The 18,524-nt window shown below is 36.1% G+C and overlaps 3 protein-coding genes across 6 annotated transcripts in view; 2 read left to right on the plus strand and 1 right to left on the minus strand.

Moving 5' to 3' along the window:
* LOC105454509 (beta-1,3-galactosyltransferase 5) overlaps positions 1 to 3,120 on the minus strand; it is a 15,443-nt gene extending 12,323 nt beyond the window's left edge. Inside the window, exon 1 of one of the 3 annotated variants that reach the window (XM_011697174.1) lies at positions 2,945 to 3,120. The gene's annotated coding sequence lies outside the window, so the exon portion shown is untranslated. The other 2 variants (XM_011697172.1, XM_011697177.1) reach the window with 2 other exon arrangements.
* A 1,080-nt stretch (positions 3,121 to 4,200) lies between these two features.
* On the plus strand, positions 4,201 to 9,070 carry LOC105454510 (NAD-dependent protein deacetylase Sirt6). Of its 2 annotated transcripts, XM_011697179.1 has the most exons (7): positions 4,201 to 4,610; positions 4,838 to 4,965; positions 5,492 to 5,610; positions 5,705 to 5,828; positions 6,118 to 6,291; positions 6,564 to 6,687; positions 6,777 to 9,070. In XM_011697179.1, exons 1-7 carry the CDS (start codon positions 4,545 to 4,547, stop codon positions 7,263 to 7,265), a joined length of 1,224 nt encoding a protein of 407 aa, XP_011695481.1. In that variant the 5' UTR covers positions 4,201 to 4,544; the 3' UTR covers positions 7,266 to 9,070. The 2 variants fall into 2 exon arrangements, with proteins under 2 accessions (XP_011695481.1, XP_011695482.1); XM_011697180.1 differs by lacking the exons at positions 4,201 to 4,610; positions 4,838 to 4,965 and adding an exon at positions 4,975 to 5,144.
* A 1,890-nt stretch (positions 9,071 to 10,960) lies between these two features.
* On the plus strand, positions 10,961 to 16,414 carry LOC105454511. Its single transcript, XM_011697181.1, has 2 exons — positions 10,961 to 11,254; positions 14,504 to 16,414. The coding sequence occupies exons 1-2, from the start codon at positions 10,984 to 10,986 to the stop codon at positions 15,457 to 15,459; spliced, it is 1,227 nt and encodes a 408-aa protein (XP_011695483.1). The 5' UTR covers positions 10,961 to 10,983; the 3' UTR covers positions 15,460 to 16,414.
* Positions 16,415 to 18,524: the final 2,110 nt, after the last annotated feature.

An 18,524-nucleotide genomic window follows, 5' to 3' on the forward strand; every position in this document is an offset into this window, starting at 1 on the left:
ATATATATATATATATAATATATATAATTCTAATATTTATTTCAATTTCTGTAACAATTTTATACACGTTTTGTATAAAAATTGTAATAATAAAAAAAAACAGTTATTTTACATAATAATTTATATCTAATAGTTATTTTATATAAACTGTACGACAATTTCCCTACGGAAGAATCCGAACCAAATTTGTTAAAGTGCCTGTCGGCCGAGGCAGCCTCCGCCACGCGTCTAAAGACACTATTTCATACATATAAAATAAACTTTCCGTGTGTTAGCCTGTTGTGACATCAAGCGAAAAAGGCAGGGTACGGTGCCATAACTAGATAAGCGGGGCACCCGGCGTATATATACCTCGTCTACTCTTGGTCAAACAACTCGGAACAGCCCGCGTGTACGATATTATTGATTTTCGAATCTCATCCTAGATAATTGTTTTCTTTCGCAACAAAGCGCTCGTGCAATTCGCGCGAAGTAACGCGCGCTTCGATAAGCGGAGCCCGCACACGTCGACACGAGTATTATTAGGCGCGGAGCCGGATCGTCGCTCGATATGGAAAAAAACACACGCGCGTGTTTTTATCATCGGAGACAAAGCCTCGCGTTCTCGTTTATTTAGCGCGTCATTTAGCACCGGAGACGCGCGCGTGGCCGACCGTTCCTAATTATTTCGTTTGTTCAGTGGCAGAGATCGAAATCCGCGAGCGAAATCCCCGGGAGAGAGAGAGAGAACTTTCGTTTGAGGAAAAATACGCGCTATACACGCAAAGGCGACGTGAGAATATTTACGTGTGTTTAAGATTCAGGAAGAACGAGAAAACCCTATAGCATATGGAGCGGATTAATTCGATCGGCGAAATAATCCGAGGAAAATTTCTCGCTACATAATACGTCGTTCTTAATCAAATCTTTCTTTTCATACGTCAAACGATAAGTAATTGACAATCCATGTTAAGACAGACAAATAATGACAAGTTAATCGGAGGTTGATAAAAAAAAACAATTACAACTATTCGTTTCTATCATTGTAGATTAACTTCAATCTTGTTCTAGTCACACAAAAGCGACGTGAGAATATTTAAGATTCAGGAAGAACGATTCCTAAAACCTTTTAGCATATGGAGTGATTAATTCGACCGACACAGAATAATCCGAGAAAAATTTGCCACGTAACACGTCGCTCTTAATCAAATCTTTCTTTTCATACGTCAAACGATAAGTAATTGACAATCCGAGACAGACAGATATTAATGATAAATTAATCGGAGATTGATCAAAAAAAAACAATTACAACTATTCGTTTCTATCATTGTAGATTAACTTCAATCTTGTTCTAGTCACACAAAAGCGACGTGAGAATATTTAAGATTCAGGAAGAACGATTCCTAAAACCTTTTAGCATATGGAGTGATTAATTCGACCGACACAGAATAATCCGAGAAAAATTTGCCACGTAACACGTCGCTCTTAATCAAATCTTTCTTTTCATACGTCAAACGATAAGTAATTGACAATCCGAGACAGACAGATATTAATGATAAATTAATCGGAGATTGATCAAAAACAATTACAATTATTCATTTCTATCATTGTAGATTAATTTTAGTCTTGGTATTATTTTTTATCTTTTCCTAGCTTTGAGAATTAGAAGAAGATAAAGGGTAAGTTAAACTTAAAGAGATTAAAGTTAATCTATTCAAAAGTAGTAATAGATCAAAATGAGAATTGTGTGTGTAAATATTAATATTAATGCAAATTAATGAACACTAATAGAAACTAGATTTTTTCTCTTTCTCCCGTCTCTGGAGAAAAGGTGGGACGAAAAGCAAAAATCTGAAAGATATCTAACGACAATCAGAGGAGTGCGCGAGGAAATGTTTACCTCCGTCAAAAGGCCACCCGCCAAAGGGACGTCCGTAAATTCTTTTACTCGAGAAGGCAGAGAGGCGTTCACTCCAACACTTAAAATAGACGCGCTTTCCGGTTTTGGTTTACTTTCAGCTCGAACCGAGGCGACCGCACGCTCCGCGATCTAAAAGCGGCATTCCAACATCCCGAAGGCAACGTTTCGAACGGGAACGTTCGAGAGGAGATGTCGCTCTCCGTGAAATGAAATTCCTACGCACCGGGAAAGGGGGGAAAAGAAAGGCACGGCGCGACGTACGGTCGCCGTGGAAAATGCCGAAGGGACACACACGCGGGGAGGATTCCGTTCCGCGAACTCGACGAGAACGACGTTTCCGAAATCGCGCGCGCCCGCGCGCGCGGGAGGGGGTATTCCCGGCCGGAATTCACGCGGCACGCGCGAAAATTTCGCCGGGGAAAGATATGTCGGCGAAGAGGCCGTATAATACATACCGGACTCCCGGCAGTTCACCCGGCACGAGGAGGGAAAAAAACTCGTCGAGGACGCGCGATGACCGCGGGGCACGAGAACGGGAAAAGGGGAGAGGCGAGAGAGATAGAGTGTGAGAGAGAGAGACAGAGAGAAAGAAAAAAAAAGCCGAAACGAGATCAGAGTACTTACGAGTCGCATGTGGTGAGAAACCGCCGGAGCTCACTAACACCCGCTGCGACCAGCAGGAACCGCGCCACGCACATCCGGAACCCGGTTTCAGCCGTGGCCGAAAGCACACGGCCGGATCGTCGAGCGAAGCGACGCGACACGAGCTCGCCGACGGTTTGAGGTTATATACCGGAGAGGGTGTGAGTCCGGAGTGGGTGAGAGTGAGAGGAGAAGAAAGGGAGAGGGTGAGAGAGAGAGAGACGCGGTGATAGCACGAGAGTGGGAGGGAGAGAGAGTGAGAGAAAGAACGAAAGAGAGAGGGGGAGTGTTTCTTGAATCATCTGATCGCACACATCGACGTAACGCGCCCGACTCGCTCTCTCTCTCCCTCTCTTTTTCCTTCTCGATAATACACGTAGATGTATAGGTATGTATACGTGCCGATTGTACGCGAGAACCGACGCAACGTCTCCCTCGACGACTGACCGCATGCTCGACCTGGAGCTAACTCAGTAGTTGGCTTTCTTTTTTTTCCTGGCGCCCCGCATCTTTCTTCGTAGCGGCGCGCGTTCCCCCTCAATTCTCTCGGCCCAAGCAGGTGTACTCGAGCGGAGCGGCGGTTTTAACGCGACCACCGGGCGACAGGCGGCAGCACGTGTACGGAAGTCCTACATATAGATATAGGTGATATAGGGCGCCGGAGAATCGAAATTGCGGGGGACGGACGGGCGGGCGGAACGGACGGACGGCGCGGCGTGCGTGGGTGAGTGCGACGAAAGAGTGCGAACGAGGGAGTGGACGCGGGACGCCACCTGAGTTCATTTCCACATCGCCGAATCTTCTGACGAATCGCGCGATTACTTTTTTTATCGTCAACGGGGCAAGCGCTCCTTCGATACGAACAATTCCTCGAGAGCGAGAGCGTGATTTCGGCAGTCAAGTTTAATTTCGTCGGCGATTAAGTTTAATTAAACTTTCGAGATCGTCTAACCAAGGGTCGCGGTTCAACTGCCCAAGTGTCTATACTGTCTGCAATAAAATTTCTAAAGCGTCCATCTACCATGAGAATAGTGTATATCGTAAGCCGTGAGAAATTGATCAATTATTTAGTGGAATATAATAAAAATAATTGACTATGATTGGTCAATTTCTTACTGTTTACGACTTACTACTCTGATTGTAGGTGGTATCTTAACTGTATAATAATTCATCGTTCTTAATTTTTAACGTAACTGAATAATAATTTTATAAGCTATCAACTTTAATTTAATTTAGTTTAAAAAAAATATTGCTTTACCCAACCCTAGAAACTAATTATTGTATATACATATATATTAATACATTAACAATTAATAGTTATATAAATAATATACAGAATTATATATAGAAAGAGATAAATTTTATTTTATTTTATATGTTATACATTATAGATGTGTAATTTATCTTCCTGTCTACATAACAAAGACGAGAAAGGGTGATAAGCACCCTCGACTTTTCACGTAGCAGCCTTCGATATGAGGAGCGTCCGATCTCGACGAGGACACGCCAAAGGAGTACGCCGGCCGGTTCGAAATTCCCGCACCGCGCGGTCGGTCAAAATGGCTCGTGCATGAAATGAATGCACGCGAGACGCACCCGAGCGTCCGCGGCGTCCGGAACGGCCGACCGCCGCTCCTACGGCGCGCGGCTCAGGGCGCATGCCCCGGGGGGTTTATTATCTTCTTTCTGTTCAAGTGCCATTTCGTTGCATGCAGTGCAGTCTATAAAACAGAATGCGTTCTCCGCGGGTCTCGAGTTTCCTATCACTTATCGTCATTCGTAGCGTATAAACATAACAGCACGCGGTCATTAGCTCTCGATTCATATTGTTTACGTATTCGTCTGGCACATGGGAGGGCGGCCGGATCGCGACTGAAATCGCGTCGTACCCGCTTCGCGTGAGACGACGGGCACGTATCGCCGTTCGTGGCGTTCCCTCGAGGCGTCGTGATTAGAGATTACGGGGAACGGGACTCACCTAGGGCTTCGCGGACGCGCAAAGATGTCATCGAGCTACGCGGACGGGTTATCGCCGTACGAAAACAAAGGAGTGCTGGGACTGGAGGAGGTAAAAAAAAAAAATACATATATATATACACACACTCGGCGGGACGAGATTTTTTTCTTTCTTCTTCGTTCCACGAATGTTTTTTCGGCGACGCGCGGGTGAACGCGGCGATGGCGTTTCCACTCCCCCGTCGTCCTCGCGGAGTCGAGTGACGCACTATTTTTTTTTCTCTTTGTTTTTTTTTCTTTTTTTCTTCTTTCCTTCATTCTGCTCCACTTTGCTTGCAGAGATACGACAGCGTCGAGACTCTTCGTCTGAAATGTGGTCTCCTGGCCGAATGGATACAAGGCGCGCGTCACGTCGTGGTCCACACAGGCGCCGGCATCAGCACCGCGGCGGGTATTCCCGATTTTCGGTGATTATCGCATTGTTTCTCGAGATTATGAATTGCACACCTGTTCGCACTCCTGTGAGCCCACTTCCCGTCATCCCTTTGTCCACTCTCACATCCGCTTCCAGCGAAGACTGCGGTCCGATGTATATAGGGATACACCTGGAAGGAGAGACGCACGAAAGGAGTTTTGAAGATTTTAAGTACGGGATGAAAACATATTGTAGCAGCGCTAAGTCGTTATGCATTTTTATAAAGGAGAATCTTTCTCCAATATATTCTAATATATTTTTAAATATATATACACAAACGTAAATGTACACTTTTCTAACTTGTTTTTATAACTTGTCTGAACTTTGTGTCTCAAGTCTGATTACACGATTGCACAGTTGAATGCTTATATTATAAAATATTTAAAATTAAAAAAAAATTAAGTATAAATACATAAGCAAAGTTTATAGTTATTTATAAATTGAGCAAATAGAGAACTCCATAATTGGAACATGACACGTGTTTGTATCAATTTGAGCAACAGCCTTCTTTGCGTTAGGGGTACAAATGGCGTATGGACATTGGAACAAAAGGGTTTGAAACCTTCCATGAACATCTCTTTTGATGAAGCGATCCCTACAAAGACGCACATGGCATTGAAAAAACTGATAGAGGCCAGTAAGTGTTGGCAGATAGACTTGAAAAAAAAAAATGTTTTTCTAAACATCTGTTTTTTTTCTCCTTTCTATATTCTATCTTTTTTTATTTTTAGAAAAAATAAAGTTTATCATAAGTCAGAATATAGATGGACTACATCTACGATCAGGAATATCGAGGCAGTATCTTGCTGAGCTGCATGGTAACATGTTTACAGAGCAATGTGACAAATGTGGCAGGTTTGTATAAACACAAAAGAATAATTAAAGTAAAATAAATAATATAAGGAAATATAATAATATAAAAAAATATATAAAAAGAAATGTAAGGAAATGTAGCAATATAAAAAAATTACGAATGATTTAGTTTTAATTAATATATTATATTAAATATATATACTCATATTTAATTCCGCTGAGAAAAATTCAGTCGAATAAAGTGTTACGGTATCAATTGTTATCAGCTTTATTATAATATTTATAATAAAAATATTAAAAGTGCTGAGAATTTTGTAATTATATTTTGCAGACAATTTATTCGTAATTTTGCGACTAAAAGCGTGGGGAAAAAATCCTTGGATACTGTATGCAGATCGGAACAAATAGGTGGTCGCCCGTGCCGTGGCCGAATGCACGATACCATTCTCGATTGGGAGCACAATCTGCCAGACAGCGACTTGACACTGTCTGATCTTCACTCCAGGTAAGTGATTATATATCAGCATTCAGAGTAGCGGAAATTATAATAATTATAATTTCTGCTATTAATAATTATAAAACACTCGAAGCTAGTGTGCGTGCAAACTTTAACATCCGTTGCATCAAGAATTATGTTAAAGTAATAGCATACATGATTTTAGTATGGCTTGTGGAATGTCTCAGGTTCTGTAATAAAAATGTTTGAAAATACTAAAACAGCACATTTTGTGTTACATTTCAATATCAAATAGAATCTTTATACCGACATTCTTTTAGTGTCGCCGATCTAAGTATATGCTTGGGAACGACGTTACAAATTATTCCAAGTGGTAATTTGCCTTTATATACGAAAAAATACGGAGGCCGTCTCGTCATATGCAATCTGCAGCAGACGAAACATGTAAGATTATAACACGGTATAAATTTGTAAAAGCGCACAAAGTCTTTCGCGATTTCGCCACCGAAAAATAAAAATGTATCGATTTGTAGGATAAGAAAGCTGACTTGATTATTAACGGCAACGTCGACGAGATAATGGTCGCGGTGATGAAAAAGTTGGGATTGGAAATTGCGGAATATGAAAGCAGCATGGATCCAACACGAAATTCTGACACGACGGCTAAAGAGATGGACTGGACGATCCCGACTAGTAGAGTAAAGGAGATGAATGTGCTGTACAAAAAGGTGTGCAAGCCGATGCGGAGGAAACGAAAAACGTTTATGTATGAGAGGGAGAGAACAGATACCGCCGCGAAAAAGGATCCTAAAGCCAGGAAGCAGGCATTTACAGTTAAGCAAGAAATCAAAACAGAAGATAATATTACCACATCGGGTGAAATGTGTAAGACCGAGAATGATCGTGTGACTGACGACTCCGTTAAGACAGAGGAGAACGCGGAGGATGTTGAAATGTGTAGATACTCGATGGAAGACGCAACGGAGCATAACACTGATCTGAAAATGAATCAAACGGTGTAGCAAGTTTTAATGAAGTAATAATTTTTCCATTCTAATATTTCTCGATTATTCTCAGTGTACGCTACAGTTACTTATGAGTGCGCATATTTAATGATGTTCATTGTCCGTATGAAATATGCGATAGATTTGCTGATGTTCAATATGCATTTGAAGGATACTCGCTGCACATTTAGTATTAAATGTGGCTCTCTGCCTTTCTCCCTTTCTCTCCTTTCTCTTTCTCTCTCCTTTGTCCTTTTCTTCTTTTTTCCTCTCATTTTTCTGTTTCTAGTTTATATTCATAAAAAAAAATTACGAAAAATGAAGAATATAATTTTAAAATACCGTTACTAAGGTTACTTCTTATATATCACATATTTTTTAGCCAAACTTGTATTCTGGAAGCAATAACAAATATTCTTCTTGCTTGCAGTGAGAACAATATTTCAGTGTGTATAATTTTCTAAGCGCATACATAACAATTATTATGATTATGGATTACATAAAACATTTAACATTAAATGTGCAATAAGAATACGGGGTCATAATTTTGTTTTCATGACATTTTATGACGAAGACAGTAAAAGATATTCCGATAGTTGTATATATTCTTGTTAGTGTTTACAAAGTTCCGTTTGCGTACTGCATCTGCTTTTTACAACTAGCCTATATATTTACGCATATGCATATTAGATATTGCGACGAGAGATTCGACATAGAGAGATTAAATCTCTCGAAAAGCAACGTGTTCCAGATTTCTCGTGCATAATATGATACTTTTTCCACTATAGATTATATTAATAAGATTTTTCGATAAAAGAGAGTCTTCCTAGAAGACGTTTCGCCAGTAAGAACTTCCATAAGCTTTTTTTTTAATTGAGAATAGCTGAATTCGCGCGTAGTAGTTGCTTGATCGTAAATAATAAGAGTAATACAGATATATGAGAGCTGCCTAGTTACATGAATAATTTATGCCCATAAATGGTTGAAAATGAATATATCTCCGACAGATTTTTATATTATCTATTAAAGAATTAGAGATCTCTTTATATACATAATTTTTCCTCTATCTTCCATTCCTTTCGTGGATCTATCTTTCATTGATTCTGCAATTTTCAGCACACAGTCGATGCAAAAAAAAAAAAAAATACATGTACCCTGCATAGAATACGTATAAAAGAAGCATGTATCTCCATTAAGATTATTTTAAACGTCTTAAGTATATCTGAAGTAAACTATAAACCGCCGTTAAGAAAGGGCAAAATATATTTAAAAAAACAAAATGATCTTTAATGTGGCGTTACATGCGATTGGATCGTAAAAAAAATCGTGAAACCGACATCGTTTCTACTGGCGACATTTCCTGTGTGACTTTCCTAAATAATTGCTTTCCTAAATAGATTGTTCCGAGTCCCACTGATTGTCCTCGATGTTCAGGTAATGTTCGCCTTACGAAAATTGACAGCGCACACATCGGGACCGATTTTGCGCGTCATATTACAATACAAAGCACATGTTTGTATAAGTGAGCTAATAGCACTATTTGCTACAAGCTGAGATGTTAGATTGTCCGATGAATTCAGATGTTGAATTTTTAACAGAGTGCGCCTTTTTCCAATATAGTGTTGAAAGGGAATGTTGAAAGTAAAAGTTTTAACAATATCTCGCAGTTAGTACGCTAAAACGATTTTTCCGCGCGTAGATTATATAAGCTGCCACTCATAGAGTGCATTCCGGTAGAATGCGATTTAGCGAATCATGTAATATTTATATGTACATAGTGATGTTTGCTTCATTTATCGTAATACATGATTTTATTTAAGTAATCATTATTATTCGCCAGATATAATATTCAAAATAAAAAGTACTATCAAAAAGAAAATGGGAAATACAATTTTTTCCAGTTCTCAACCTTAATCCACAATTCTCATGAAAATGATTAAATTATTTGATATGACATTTAATAAAAAAAAGATATAGAATAACAGACTCAATATTTTAATCTTTATATGTGCGTAAGCATACCAAATATATACAAAATTGAAAGAGAGATTCCCCTCTTTATAACGCTTATATTAATGCTTTTCATATATTTCATAACATTCATATTACAGTAGAACATTACGAGCGTACCATTGTATAAAAATTAACATTTCCCTAGAGAGCATTTGAGTTGAAAATGTCTCTAGATTCGATTGAATTTTATAATTATAAATTTGTTGTGGTAACACGACAGATATGACATATTCTTATAGGGATATTCCGTATAAATGTTGATAACAAATTGATAAACGTTAATTACTGCTTCATTATCGATATTATTTTACTTATCTTTCCGAGAAATAAACTGATCTTTATCTTTCTTTATCCTTGCAATGAAAAACCAATTTAAAAAAAAAACAAGTAAAATATTGACATAAAAATATTATTTCTTAAATAATAATTTTATAATAATTACTAATTCTTTCTGTAATTATTACAATTATAATTATTTAAGGAATATTTGAATATTAATATTTTATTGCCATGTATAGGTTGATATTACAAGGTCTCCTAGATTTTAATGGCCAAATTTTGCGCCAGTATTCTATGGACAAACTAAAAATATGCTACGTAAATATAAATTCATAAGAGCTTTATTAAAAAATTATAGCAAAAAAAATTTAGTGTGAGATCTCACAATCTTGAAGGCCAAGGGATTGCGCCAGACAATCAATCATTTATATCCGCATGCTTCGACATGTTCATTAAAACAGTTAAAAATATTTTCTTTGTCGAAAATCTGCTTCATCGATCTGTACAATTTTTTTGTGAAAAACAATCTCTCGTATCGCATGTATTCCCTTTGAAATTGATAAAAGACGAAACGGTATTTTCAAAGAGAACATTAATAAAATCGTATATGTATAATTGTATACTATTAGAAATAAGAGCAGATTTTTTTTTCATTCGCGACACTTATATTTTTTTATTTCAACTTTTTAAGGTGGTTTTATCGAGCAAGTCTCAGTCAAAAGTTAGTCCCTCCATACTAATAATTCAATAAAAACATTTTGCATAGACTGTACATGTGCGATTGTGTAACGTTTATGTGACAACGTCACATTATCGAGTTGAGCGATAAAACCTGCACCTTAATCAATCTTGTATGGGAACTATATATTCATTTAGCATTTGTTTCTTATTATATGTTCACTCTTAAAAATACACATTAATACAGTTTGACCGTTAAAATCTGAGACATCCAATATAACTATTAATGTAATAAATTTTAAAAATCGATGATTGTTAATTGAGGCACTTATCGCAAAAGTATAACTAACTGCAGAAATTAAATTTCCTATTTTAAAACGTTAATAATTTTAGAAGAGTGATTAACTTATATAAGTTAATAATTAACTTATTAATTAATAATTAAACTATTAACGCTGTAAAATACTGAATTTTGGCAGTTCGGTTACTTTTGAGAGAAGCGTCTCAATTCTCAGTTGTACAGTTTTTTTATTGTATGTCTTTTACGTTTCTCGTCGTAAATTTTTTTTTAAATACCCTACGGATAGATAGAAGTACGTTCTAAAGAAATATATTATACTGAAGCACGTCCATTCATTCATTCCCAACCGTCAGGCAGCAGGCTGCTTTTGTTATCTTTATTATCGCCTTCATTTCTAAATATTTTTTCTCAAGTGTGCGCAACGACCACTCGACCTTCTCCTCCCACCCATATGCACCGCAGGGAATGCACTATGCAGGGATTCCTGAGAGAGTCATTGTGCCGCTCGGGGCTTTCCCGGTTCCCCTCAGTCTTCGAGAGGCAATCGTCGCGCATATGACGAATCGATGCCACGCAACGAATAAGTTAAGATCGGATCCAACTGGAATATCGGTGCATTCGCTGACGAAAAGGACGAGTGAGAGTGCTAAATCCGTTTTAACGAGCATTAAGAACATCGGACAGATGGAGAATAAGAAAACGAAACCGGCCAAGAAGGTTCATGCCAACGCGATCGGTCAGTATATACTATATATATAATTATTGCAGTTTTGTATGTAGATTTATGTATAACGGAGATAAATGGCATTCTCGTGTATGTATGTGTACGCGTGTATGTGTATTAACTTTGCCATGCTTGTTCTGTTGCAATGCAGCAATCGCGGAAGATCGGTGATTTCGAAATTTATACGTAATCGTTAGTGTCATTATTGTTAGATGCAATTAAGCGCCAAGCCGAATACTTACGCAATGTGTGTGAATGCAGAATATTCTCTCTTGAATTCTCTAAAAAGCGTCATATCGCTTAAGCCTTCCAATCACTATATACGCAGTTGCGTCATGCTTTAACGCATGTGTATATATATATATATATATATATATTTTTTTTTTTTAAATATAAAATAAGAATATTCTCTGCAGAATATTTCTCTATGAAACATTATATCACCTAAACCTTCCAATCACGATACGCAGTTGCATCATGCTTTACGCATATATATATATATATATATATATCTTTCAAAGAACATATATATATTTTTTTATATATCACTTTTCATACAATAACATTATATTATTTCTTTGTCCATAACTGCATGCAGTTAGAATATTTAAAGAATAGTTCTTCTACATTTAGAATTGATAACACGTTAAAATTTGAGAACTTATGTATAGTTCTATCAAATATTTTCTCTTTAGATTTTAGTCACATTCCATTCCGTTTTAATCGTCTAAATTGCGTTGGTTCATCTACCGATGTCATGCAATTGTTGATAAATGGATGAATCTTCCATTTATTGAATACATTTTGTCGAAACAGGATATGAGATAACTCTAAAAATAGATGCGCTCGCGTATACACAATAGCGAAGTGAGAATTAACAATACTTCGAAAACACGAACTCTCTTTCAAATCCGTAGAAAATCATTTTAATAACTTACGCATTTATACCACTTCGCAATTCGAATATTTATCGTGATCGTCAGGTGTGCTTAACGTCGACGACCGTTGCAATGCTACGGTATTTTTACTGCGAACAAAGATTCCGGCACGTGCCGGCTAACATCAATCGATGTTGACAATATCGCGGTGCAGCCGATCTCGGCGTATCAGACGAACCGCTTTACACTTAATCTACCTTTAGCGCTGACGCATATCTACATCGCAGACGCAAACATCGTCTCGATTCCTTTTCCTTCCTGTAACAACATCAGAACGAATTGAACTCGTTATTGCTGATGAATTATTTGCAACGTACATTTTATAATTTATTTGTTACAATTATTTTTCGAATTCTAATTCTATTATTAATTAAAGCAATAATAGAAGTATTAATAGTTAACTATTATTCACATTTTAATTCATATATAGATTATATTTATTTATAGTTTATATATATATATATATATATATATATAATTAAATATATATATTTATATGTACAAATCATGCTCCTGCAAGAAAAGTGACGAATTAAAATTTTTTCAAATTTCGTATTATATATAGGATCGTGTTCTAGATAGATACATCGACCTTCAATCACGAAAAGTGATACGAAATTCGAAAAATTTTGATTTATGCAACTTGTCTTGCAAGGATACGCTATGTATATAAAATTGTACTTTGTGTGCATCAAAATTAAAATAAATTATAGTTACAATTTTCCCATTAGTCATTGTTTGCCTTTAATAAACAAAATAATCGGAAACCGATGTGTAATCAAATGTGATATCATTATTGCCCCTATATATAATCGCAACCTCGATGACTTATAACAACACGTGATACAGTTCTTTGTCAAGGTTTGCAATAAATACCGAATTATCTTAGCTTCTTCTTTCTCCCCAATCAAATAACATAAATGTAAAGTCACACAATGCTGTTGAACAAGCATTTCTTGAAATGAATTGACAGCAGACAATACGGTCCACATAGAGGGTCTTTTTCGCTCTCTCTAATCGCACTAAGAATCATATGTCATTTAACGAGCGGCTCATATTTCTTCTTTATCAGCATTTCTTCTGTGCCAGATTTATTCTGCGCTAAAATTCTTTCAAACAATTCAGTTGATTTATCAATCCTTGTAATTGACATTGCGATATATATAGATATATATATCATATATATCATATATATCATATATAGTGATTTATCATATATAGATCTTTCAATTCCTAAATTAATTTATAATAATCTACTAATATTTATTAATTCTGACAAAGAAAGGGATTCAAATATTTATCTTCGATTTATTATCTTCTAAAGGGATACATTCTAAGGGATACATGTTTTTGTATACGTGCTTCTTTGCATTTTTAAGAGGTGAAATATTCCTTAGAAAGAAAAATTAGTTATAAAAATAAAAAATTAACATTAAAAATAAACAATAAAAAATTAATTAATTTTAAATTTTTAAATACTTTTAAAATCATTCAACTTTTATTTTAAACATTTTTTTTTCTATCTTATAGTTTTGACGATATTCACTTCGAAATAGAAAAGATTTCTTTTTTCTAAAGAAAGTTTTACCCCTTAAAAGTGGGGTAAGATTATACAAAAATGTTCCTTATTTTTATCTAGAAAACAACATTTAAAGCTCATTAAAATCAGAGGGGGACACTTGAGTCCCTTTCTTTGTAAGATATTATTTAATTCTAATAATTTTAAAATTTATCTTAACTTTCAATCAAGTTTTTTTCTAGTTTTAATACTTGTAAAATATATGTTTTAAAAATTTAACTTTTATAAAACGCCAATGCTGTAGCAAACATTACGTAGCATCATTTCTTATATATGCAATAATATTAGAAGTAACTAATTAATATTTCTCCGTTATCAAATTTGACAAGCTTTGTATTAAAATTCTGTTTTATATAATAGTTACAATGTTTACGCCTATAAAATGGCAAATATTTTATTTATTAACGATTACAATTCTTTCGTTATATAACAAAAATCATTACCATAAGTTTTTATTATATGTATATGTATATCTATACACACAGAGAAAATTTTATTTTAAAATTTATCCTGAAAATCATATTAATTGTGGGACAACATAGTATGTCGACAAATTTTATGTGATTTTCACTGTTTTGTAAAATATATACTATTATAAATTTATTGTGCATAGTAAAAAAAAACAGAGGATACCATATTGTCCCACAATTAACATGATTTTCAGGGTAAATTTTAAAATAAAATTTTGTCCGTGTACATATCGTCATCTTAGTTTTATAGTAATGCAGATAATTAATTCCGCAGAATCGAACGACCAGTATGCAGCCTCGTACTTAAAAACCGGCAGCACCAGCGGTGTGATGTATCAGATGAAGTTGTTAACCTGGGTCACATGGAGGCTGATGTGCCAGAACGATCCAAAAATCAGCAATTGGCGGTTGGCTACGGAAGTAGCGAATGCGCGTGGATTTCACGATTTGGTTTTGAAATACACTACTAATGATACACTGAAGGGAGACGGAAGCACCTCCGATCAAAAATATATGTATCGTTTCATACAGATCAAGCACAAGAGGTCCTTACAGAAGAACTCCAATATAAATGCTAACTATTTGACATCCCAGAATAAGTTGCATCGTCTGGGCAGTCTGTTTTATTTATTCAAATCCTACATAAACATGGTCTACAGCTACGAGAAGATTACGCCTGATCAAATCGTGGATCTAACGATTTTTACAAACATGACTATGAGTGGATTTAAGTTCTTGGTGCCAGTAGAGAATGATAAACTTTACAGTTTCGAGGGGAAGGGCATAAGATATCGCATTGACATAAACGTATTAAAAAAGGAGCCAGGAGTAATGATAGGCTTGTATGGCATTATGAATAAACATATTGGCTTTATGAAAAAAAATGGCATAGCACTAGACGACAATTTTATACGTGGCTTTTTGAGAAAGTTGGTGTTCATGGTACACCAGCCCTCCGAGTTCGAGTTGGAGGAAATGATCATCGCGGAGATGGGCAAGACTTTTAACACGCCGCAAATTTTCTACGACAACTTATACAGAAATATGATCAAATGGTTTCTCATTTACGAGAAAAAAGACGGTGGCGGTACAGCGCCGTATCTCACCGACGACTACGTAATGAAGCACCTGAAGGAAACGCAGGATCTCCTGTGGAAGGCGAAGAAGGAGGAAATACTTGTCGATACAGTTTCGACGTTGGCGGATAAATTGAAATCGTTATCTCTGTAAAGAGATACAATTCTCTCTCTTCGTTTGCACGCTCGTTCCTTTTAGATAATATAAAGTATAATGCTTTACTTTTACGATTTATTAAAAGAATGCGACTGAAGAAAATTTTTTTAATGTCTTGCGCATCGTTTTGATGTGTAGTTTGTCAATGGTGATATAAGTCTTAAGTTTTACACTACAAACATTGTTTTTTTAGTAAAATGATATATACAAGACTTATGTATTATAGCCATAAGTATAAAGCACACTCAATTTATTGCTTTTTCTGGGAAAATAATTTTCTAATAAAAGTCAAAGGAAAACTACTAAAATATTAAAATTGTTATAAAAACTATTTTTTAATTAAACTTTTTAAAATTTCTTTTTGCTAAATACAGAATTTACGTCAGTTTGTGGGGGTGCTTTAAACTTATGGCCAAAGCTGTATTTATAATATCAAATAATAGTTTTAATAAAAAAAAGAACATACAAGAATTTTATAGTGTACAGATATGCAGTATCATGTCGGCAATATTATAAAATAGCAAATCAGCGTCTATTAGATACATGTTCAATTGAATTGATTTTTGCCGAGTAGATATCATGTGTATCGCACATAAAAATTTATTTTTAATTTCACCAATGCCAATTTAAACTCTAAGAACTATAAAATATAATAGTAATATAATATAAATTATTTTAAAAACTTAAAACTATAGTAATTTTAATTTTTTTAATTTTTAATTAAATCTTTTTCTTATTATCTTTTTAAGAATTCAATTGCATGATTTAATAATTGAACTACAGATTGCAGAACGTTTACTTTGCGAATTTATACGATAAATCGAAGGGATTTTTTGTTATATTCAAGAAGTTAAATAAGAATAATTGTTCGATAGTGACAAGGCCTTAGTATATGTTCTAAGGACAAGGCATAAAAGGAAATAAAAGATGATCATACATTGATTCCATTGCATATCATGTTTATTATTATTCCTGGTTTAAATTAGAGAATATAACTTATTCATGTACACGTGCGCTACAATGATTATTTGATATCCTTAATTTTCACGACAGTCGGGGGAGGAGAAAATGTCACTCAGGAGGTTTCTAACGGACTCGTTTCGATAAATATAATTTTCCTTCGTTCGCCTATAGCATACGTATGCGCAAAGAAGCCTTAATTAACGCGTTTATGCGTGGTGTGTCTATCGCAAGATATTTGTTAAATTCGACCCGTTTTCAAAGGGAAACCCATTTTTCCTTTACGAAAACGCCGCGGAATTTGACGCTTTGTAAAGAGACTGAACCCTTTCTTTTTTTTTTCTTTTTTTTTATGGACGGAGGCTGAATCTGCTCAAACGTCCTGCGACAGAGGCATCGCAAGGAGATGCGCCGGGACGAGATCAAAAGCGAATAGTCGCTTATTCCCAACCTCGGTTTCGGACTTGGCTAAAACATATTACAGCCATGTACAATCGTCTCCGTTATAAAATAATAAATATCTTATCTCTATATGTGTATACATGTGTGTATGTATGTATGTATGCACGTGTGTTTGTATTTGTGTGTAGAAACAAAGGGAGGAGAAGGAGATCGAAGAGAGAATGTGATGTAAGTAGAGACGGGGTACGAGACTGCGCGAAAGCACAAACTAACAACAAGAGATGGGGGACAGGGTGAAGGAATAGGAAATACAAATCGTTTCCCTTTGGCCTAGTTAAATCTGCCGTCTAACTCTCATTTCACGCTCTAATCTAAGTACCTATAGCTACTTCAATAGTCAAATTAATCATTTGGTATAATTGCATCCGCGAAAGATAACCGAGCTATCTATATACACTAATTGTAAAATTCCGTAAGGGCGACGAGACATTACCATTCTAATTGATTGGTAGTGAATATAAACTTCATCGTACATATTGCTCCGCACGCTTCCACATATCGTCTCGCGAAGATTGCATCTCGTCTCGCTCGCTGTCCCGCTCGAAAAAGAACAATAAGATAAGATCGACGCGATTGGTATACATATACAGCTATTTGCGAGCCGCGATCCTTGAACGAACGAATTCCCCCTTACCACTCTGACGTGCAAAGATCGACCTCGAGATCTCCCGCGTGATCAGTCGCGGTCGGGAGTGGTCCCGCGGAACATCCGGGTCCAGAAATGCCGGCGCGTTCGCCGACGAACGCGTTTCGCCGTAGTAACGTCGCGGCGAATCTAACGACTATTAAATGTGCTAGTCACATTCACACCCTAAGTTGCGGGTTTTTTTTCTCACTCTCGTAGAAGTACATAACTAACAATAAATAAGATCCTAGTGCGTATGGCTAACTTAGAAATAATTCATTGCGTAAAATGAATTCATCTTTGGATTTAAATGCAGCGTCCGCCCGGTTGGCGAAGCGAAAAGCAGCAAGTCCAGCTTCTCGAATTTTACGAGGAAGCCTGTTCTTCTTTTCTCTTTTTCTTTTCCTTTTTTTTTCTTGCGAACATCCCGCCGCAACGGCGTTATTGAGACTGAGATATAATTGAGAATCGCGCGATCGTACACCTAATACTGCGCATGAAACGTGGATACAAATATATATATATATATATATATATATATATATGTATATGTATGCACATTTCATGACATCACTGACAATAATGCATCTGATAACTACTTTTAATCCGCTCGCGAAATCATGATGCATCCACGAGCAATATCGGTCGTAATCACATCAACTCTTAAATGTACGTACTCGATTGTTAAATATATATACATGTATATTTCCAGAATATGTTTTGTATTTTGTGTGTGTATGTGCGTGTCTACACACATACACATGAAACAAAGGCGTACGAAGTCACGAAGAATGCGCTTCTCGTAATGAAGGCTCATGGCGTTACGAAGGAATTTGTGTTATAAATATGAAGTTTGGATGTGTTGACAAAAGAGGAAGATGCATCATGTAACATTATTTTTTTTAACGTGTCTCATCAGCTATTAAACTGAATAAAATATGCAGCGCAGATATTTTCAATGATAATGAAAATGTACGTCATGATAGCAAATAATATATATCTTTACCGTAAGTCA

This window comes from Wasmannia auropunctata, unplaced genomic scaffold, assembly GCF_000956235.1.
Source record: "Wasmannia auropunctata unplaced genomic scaffold, wasmannia.A_1.0 LD335985.1, whole genome shotgun sequence".
NCBI lineage: Eukaryota > Metazoa > Arthropoda > Insecta > Hymenoptera > Formicidae > Wasmannia > Wasmannia auropunctata.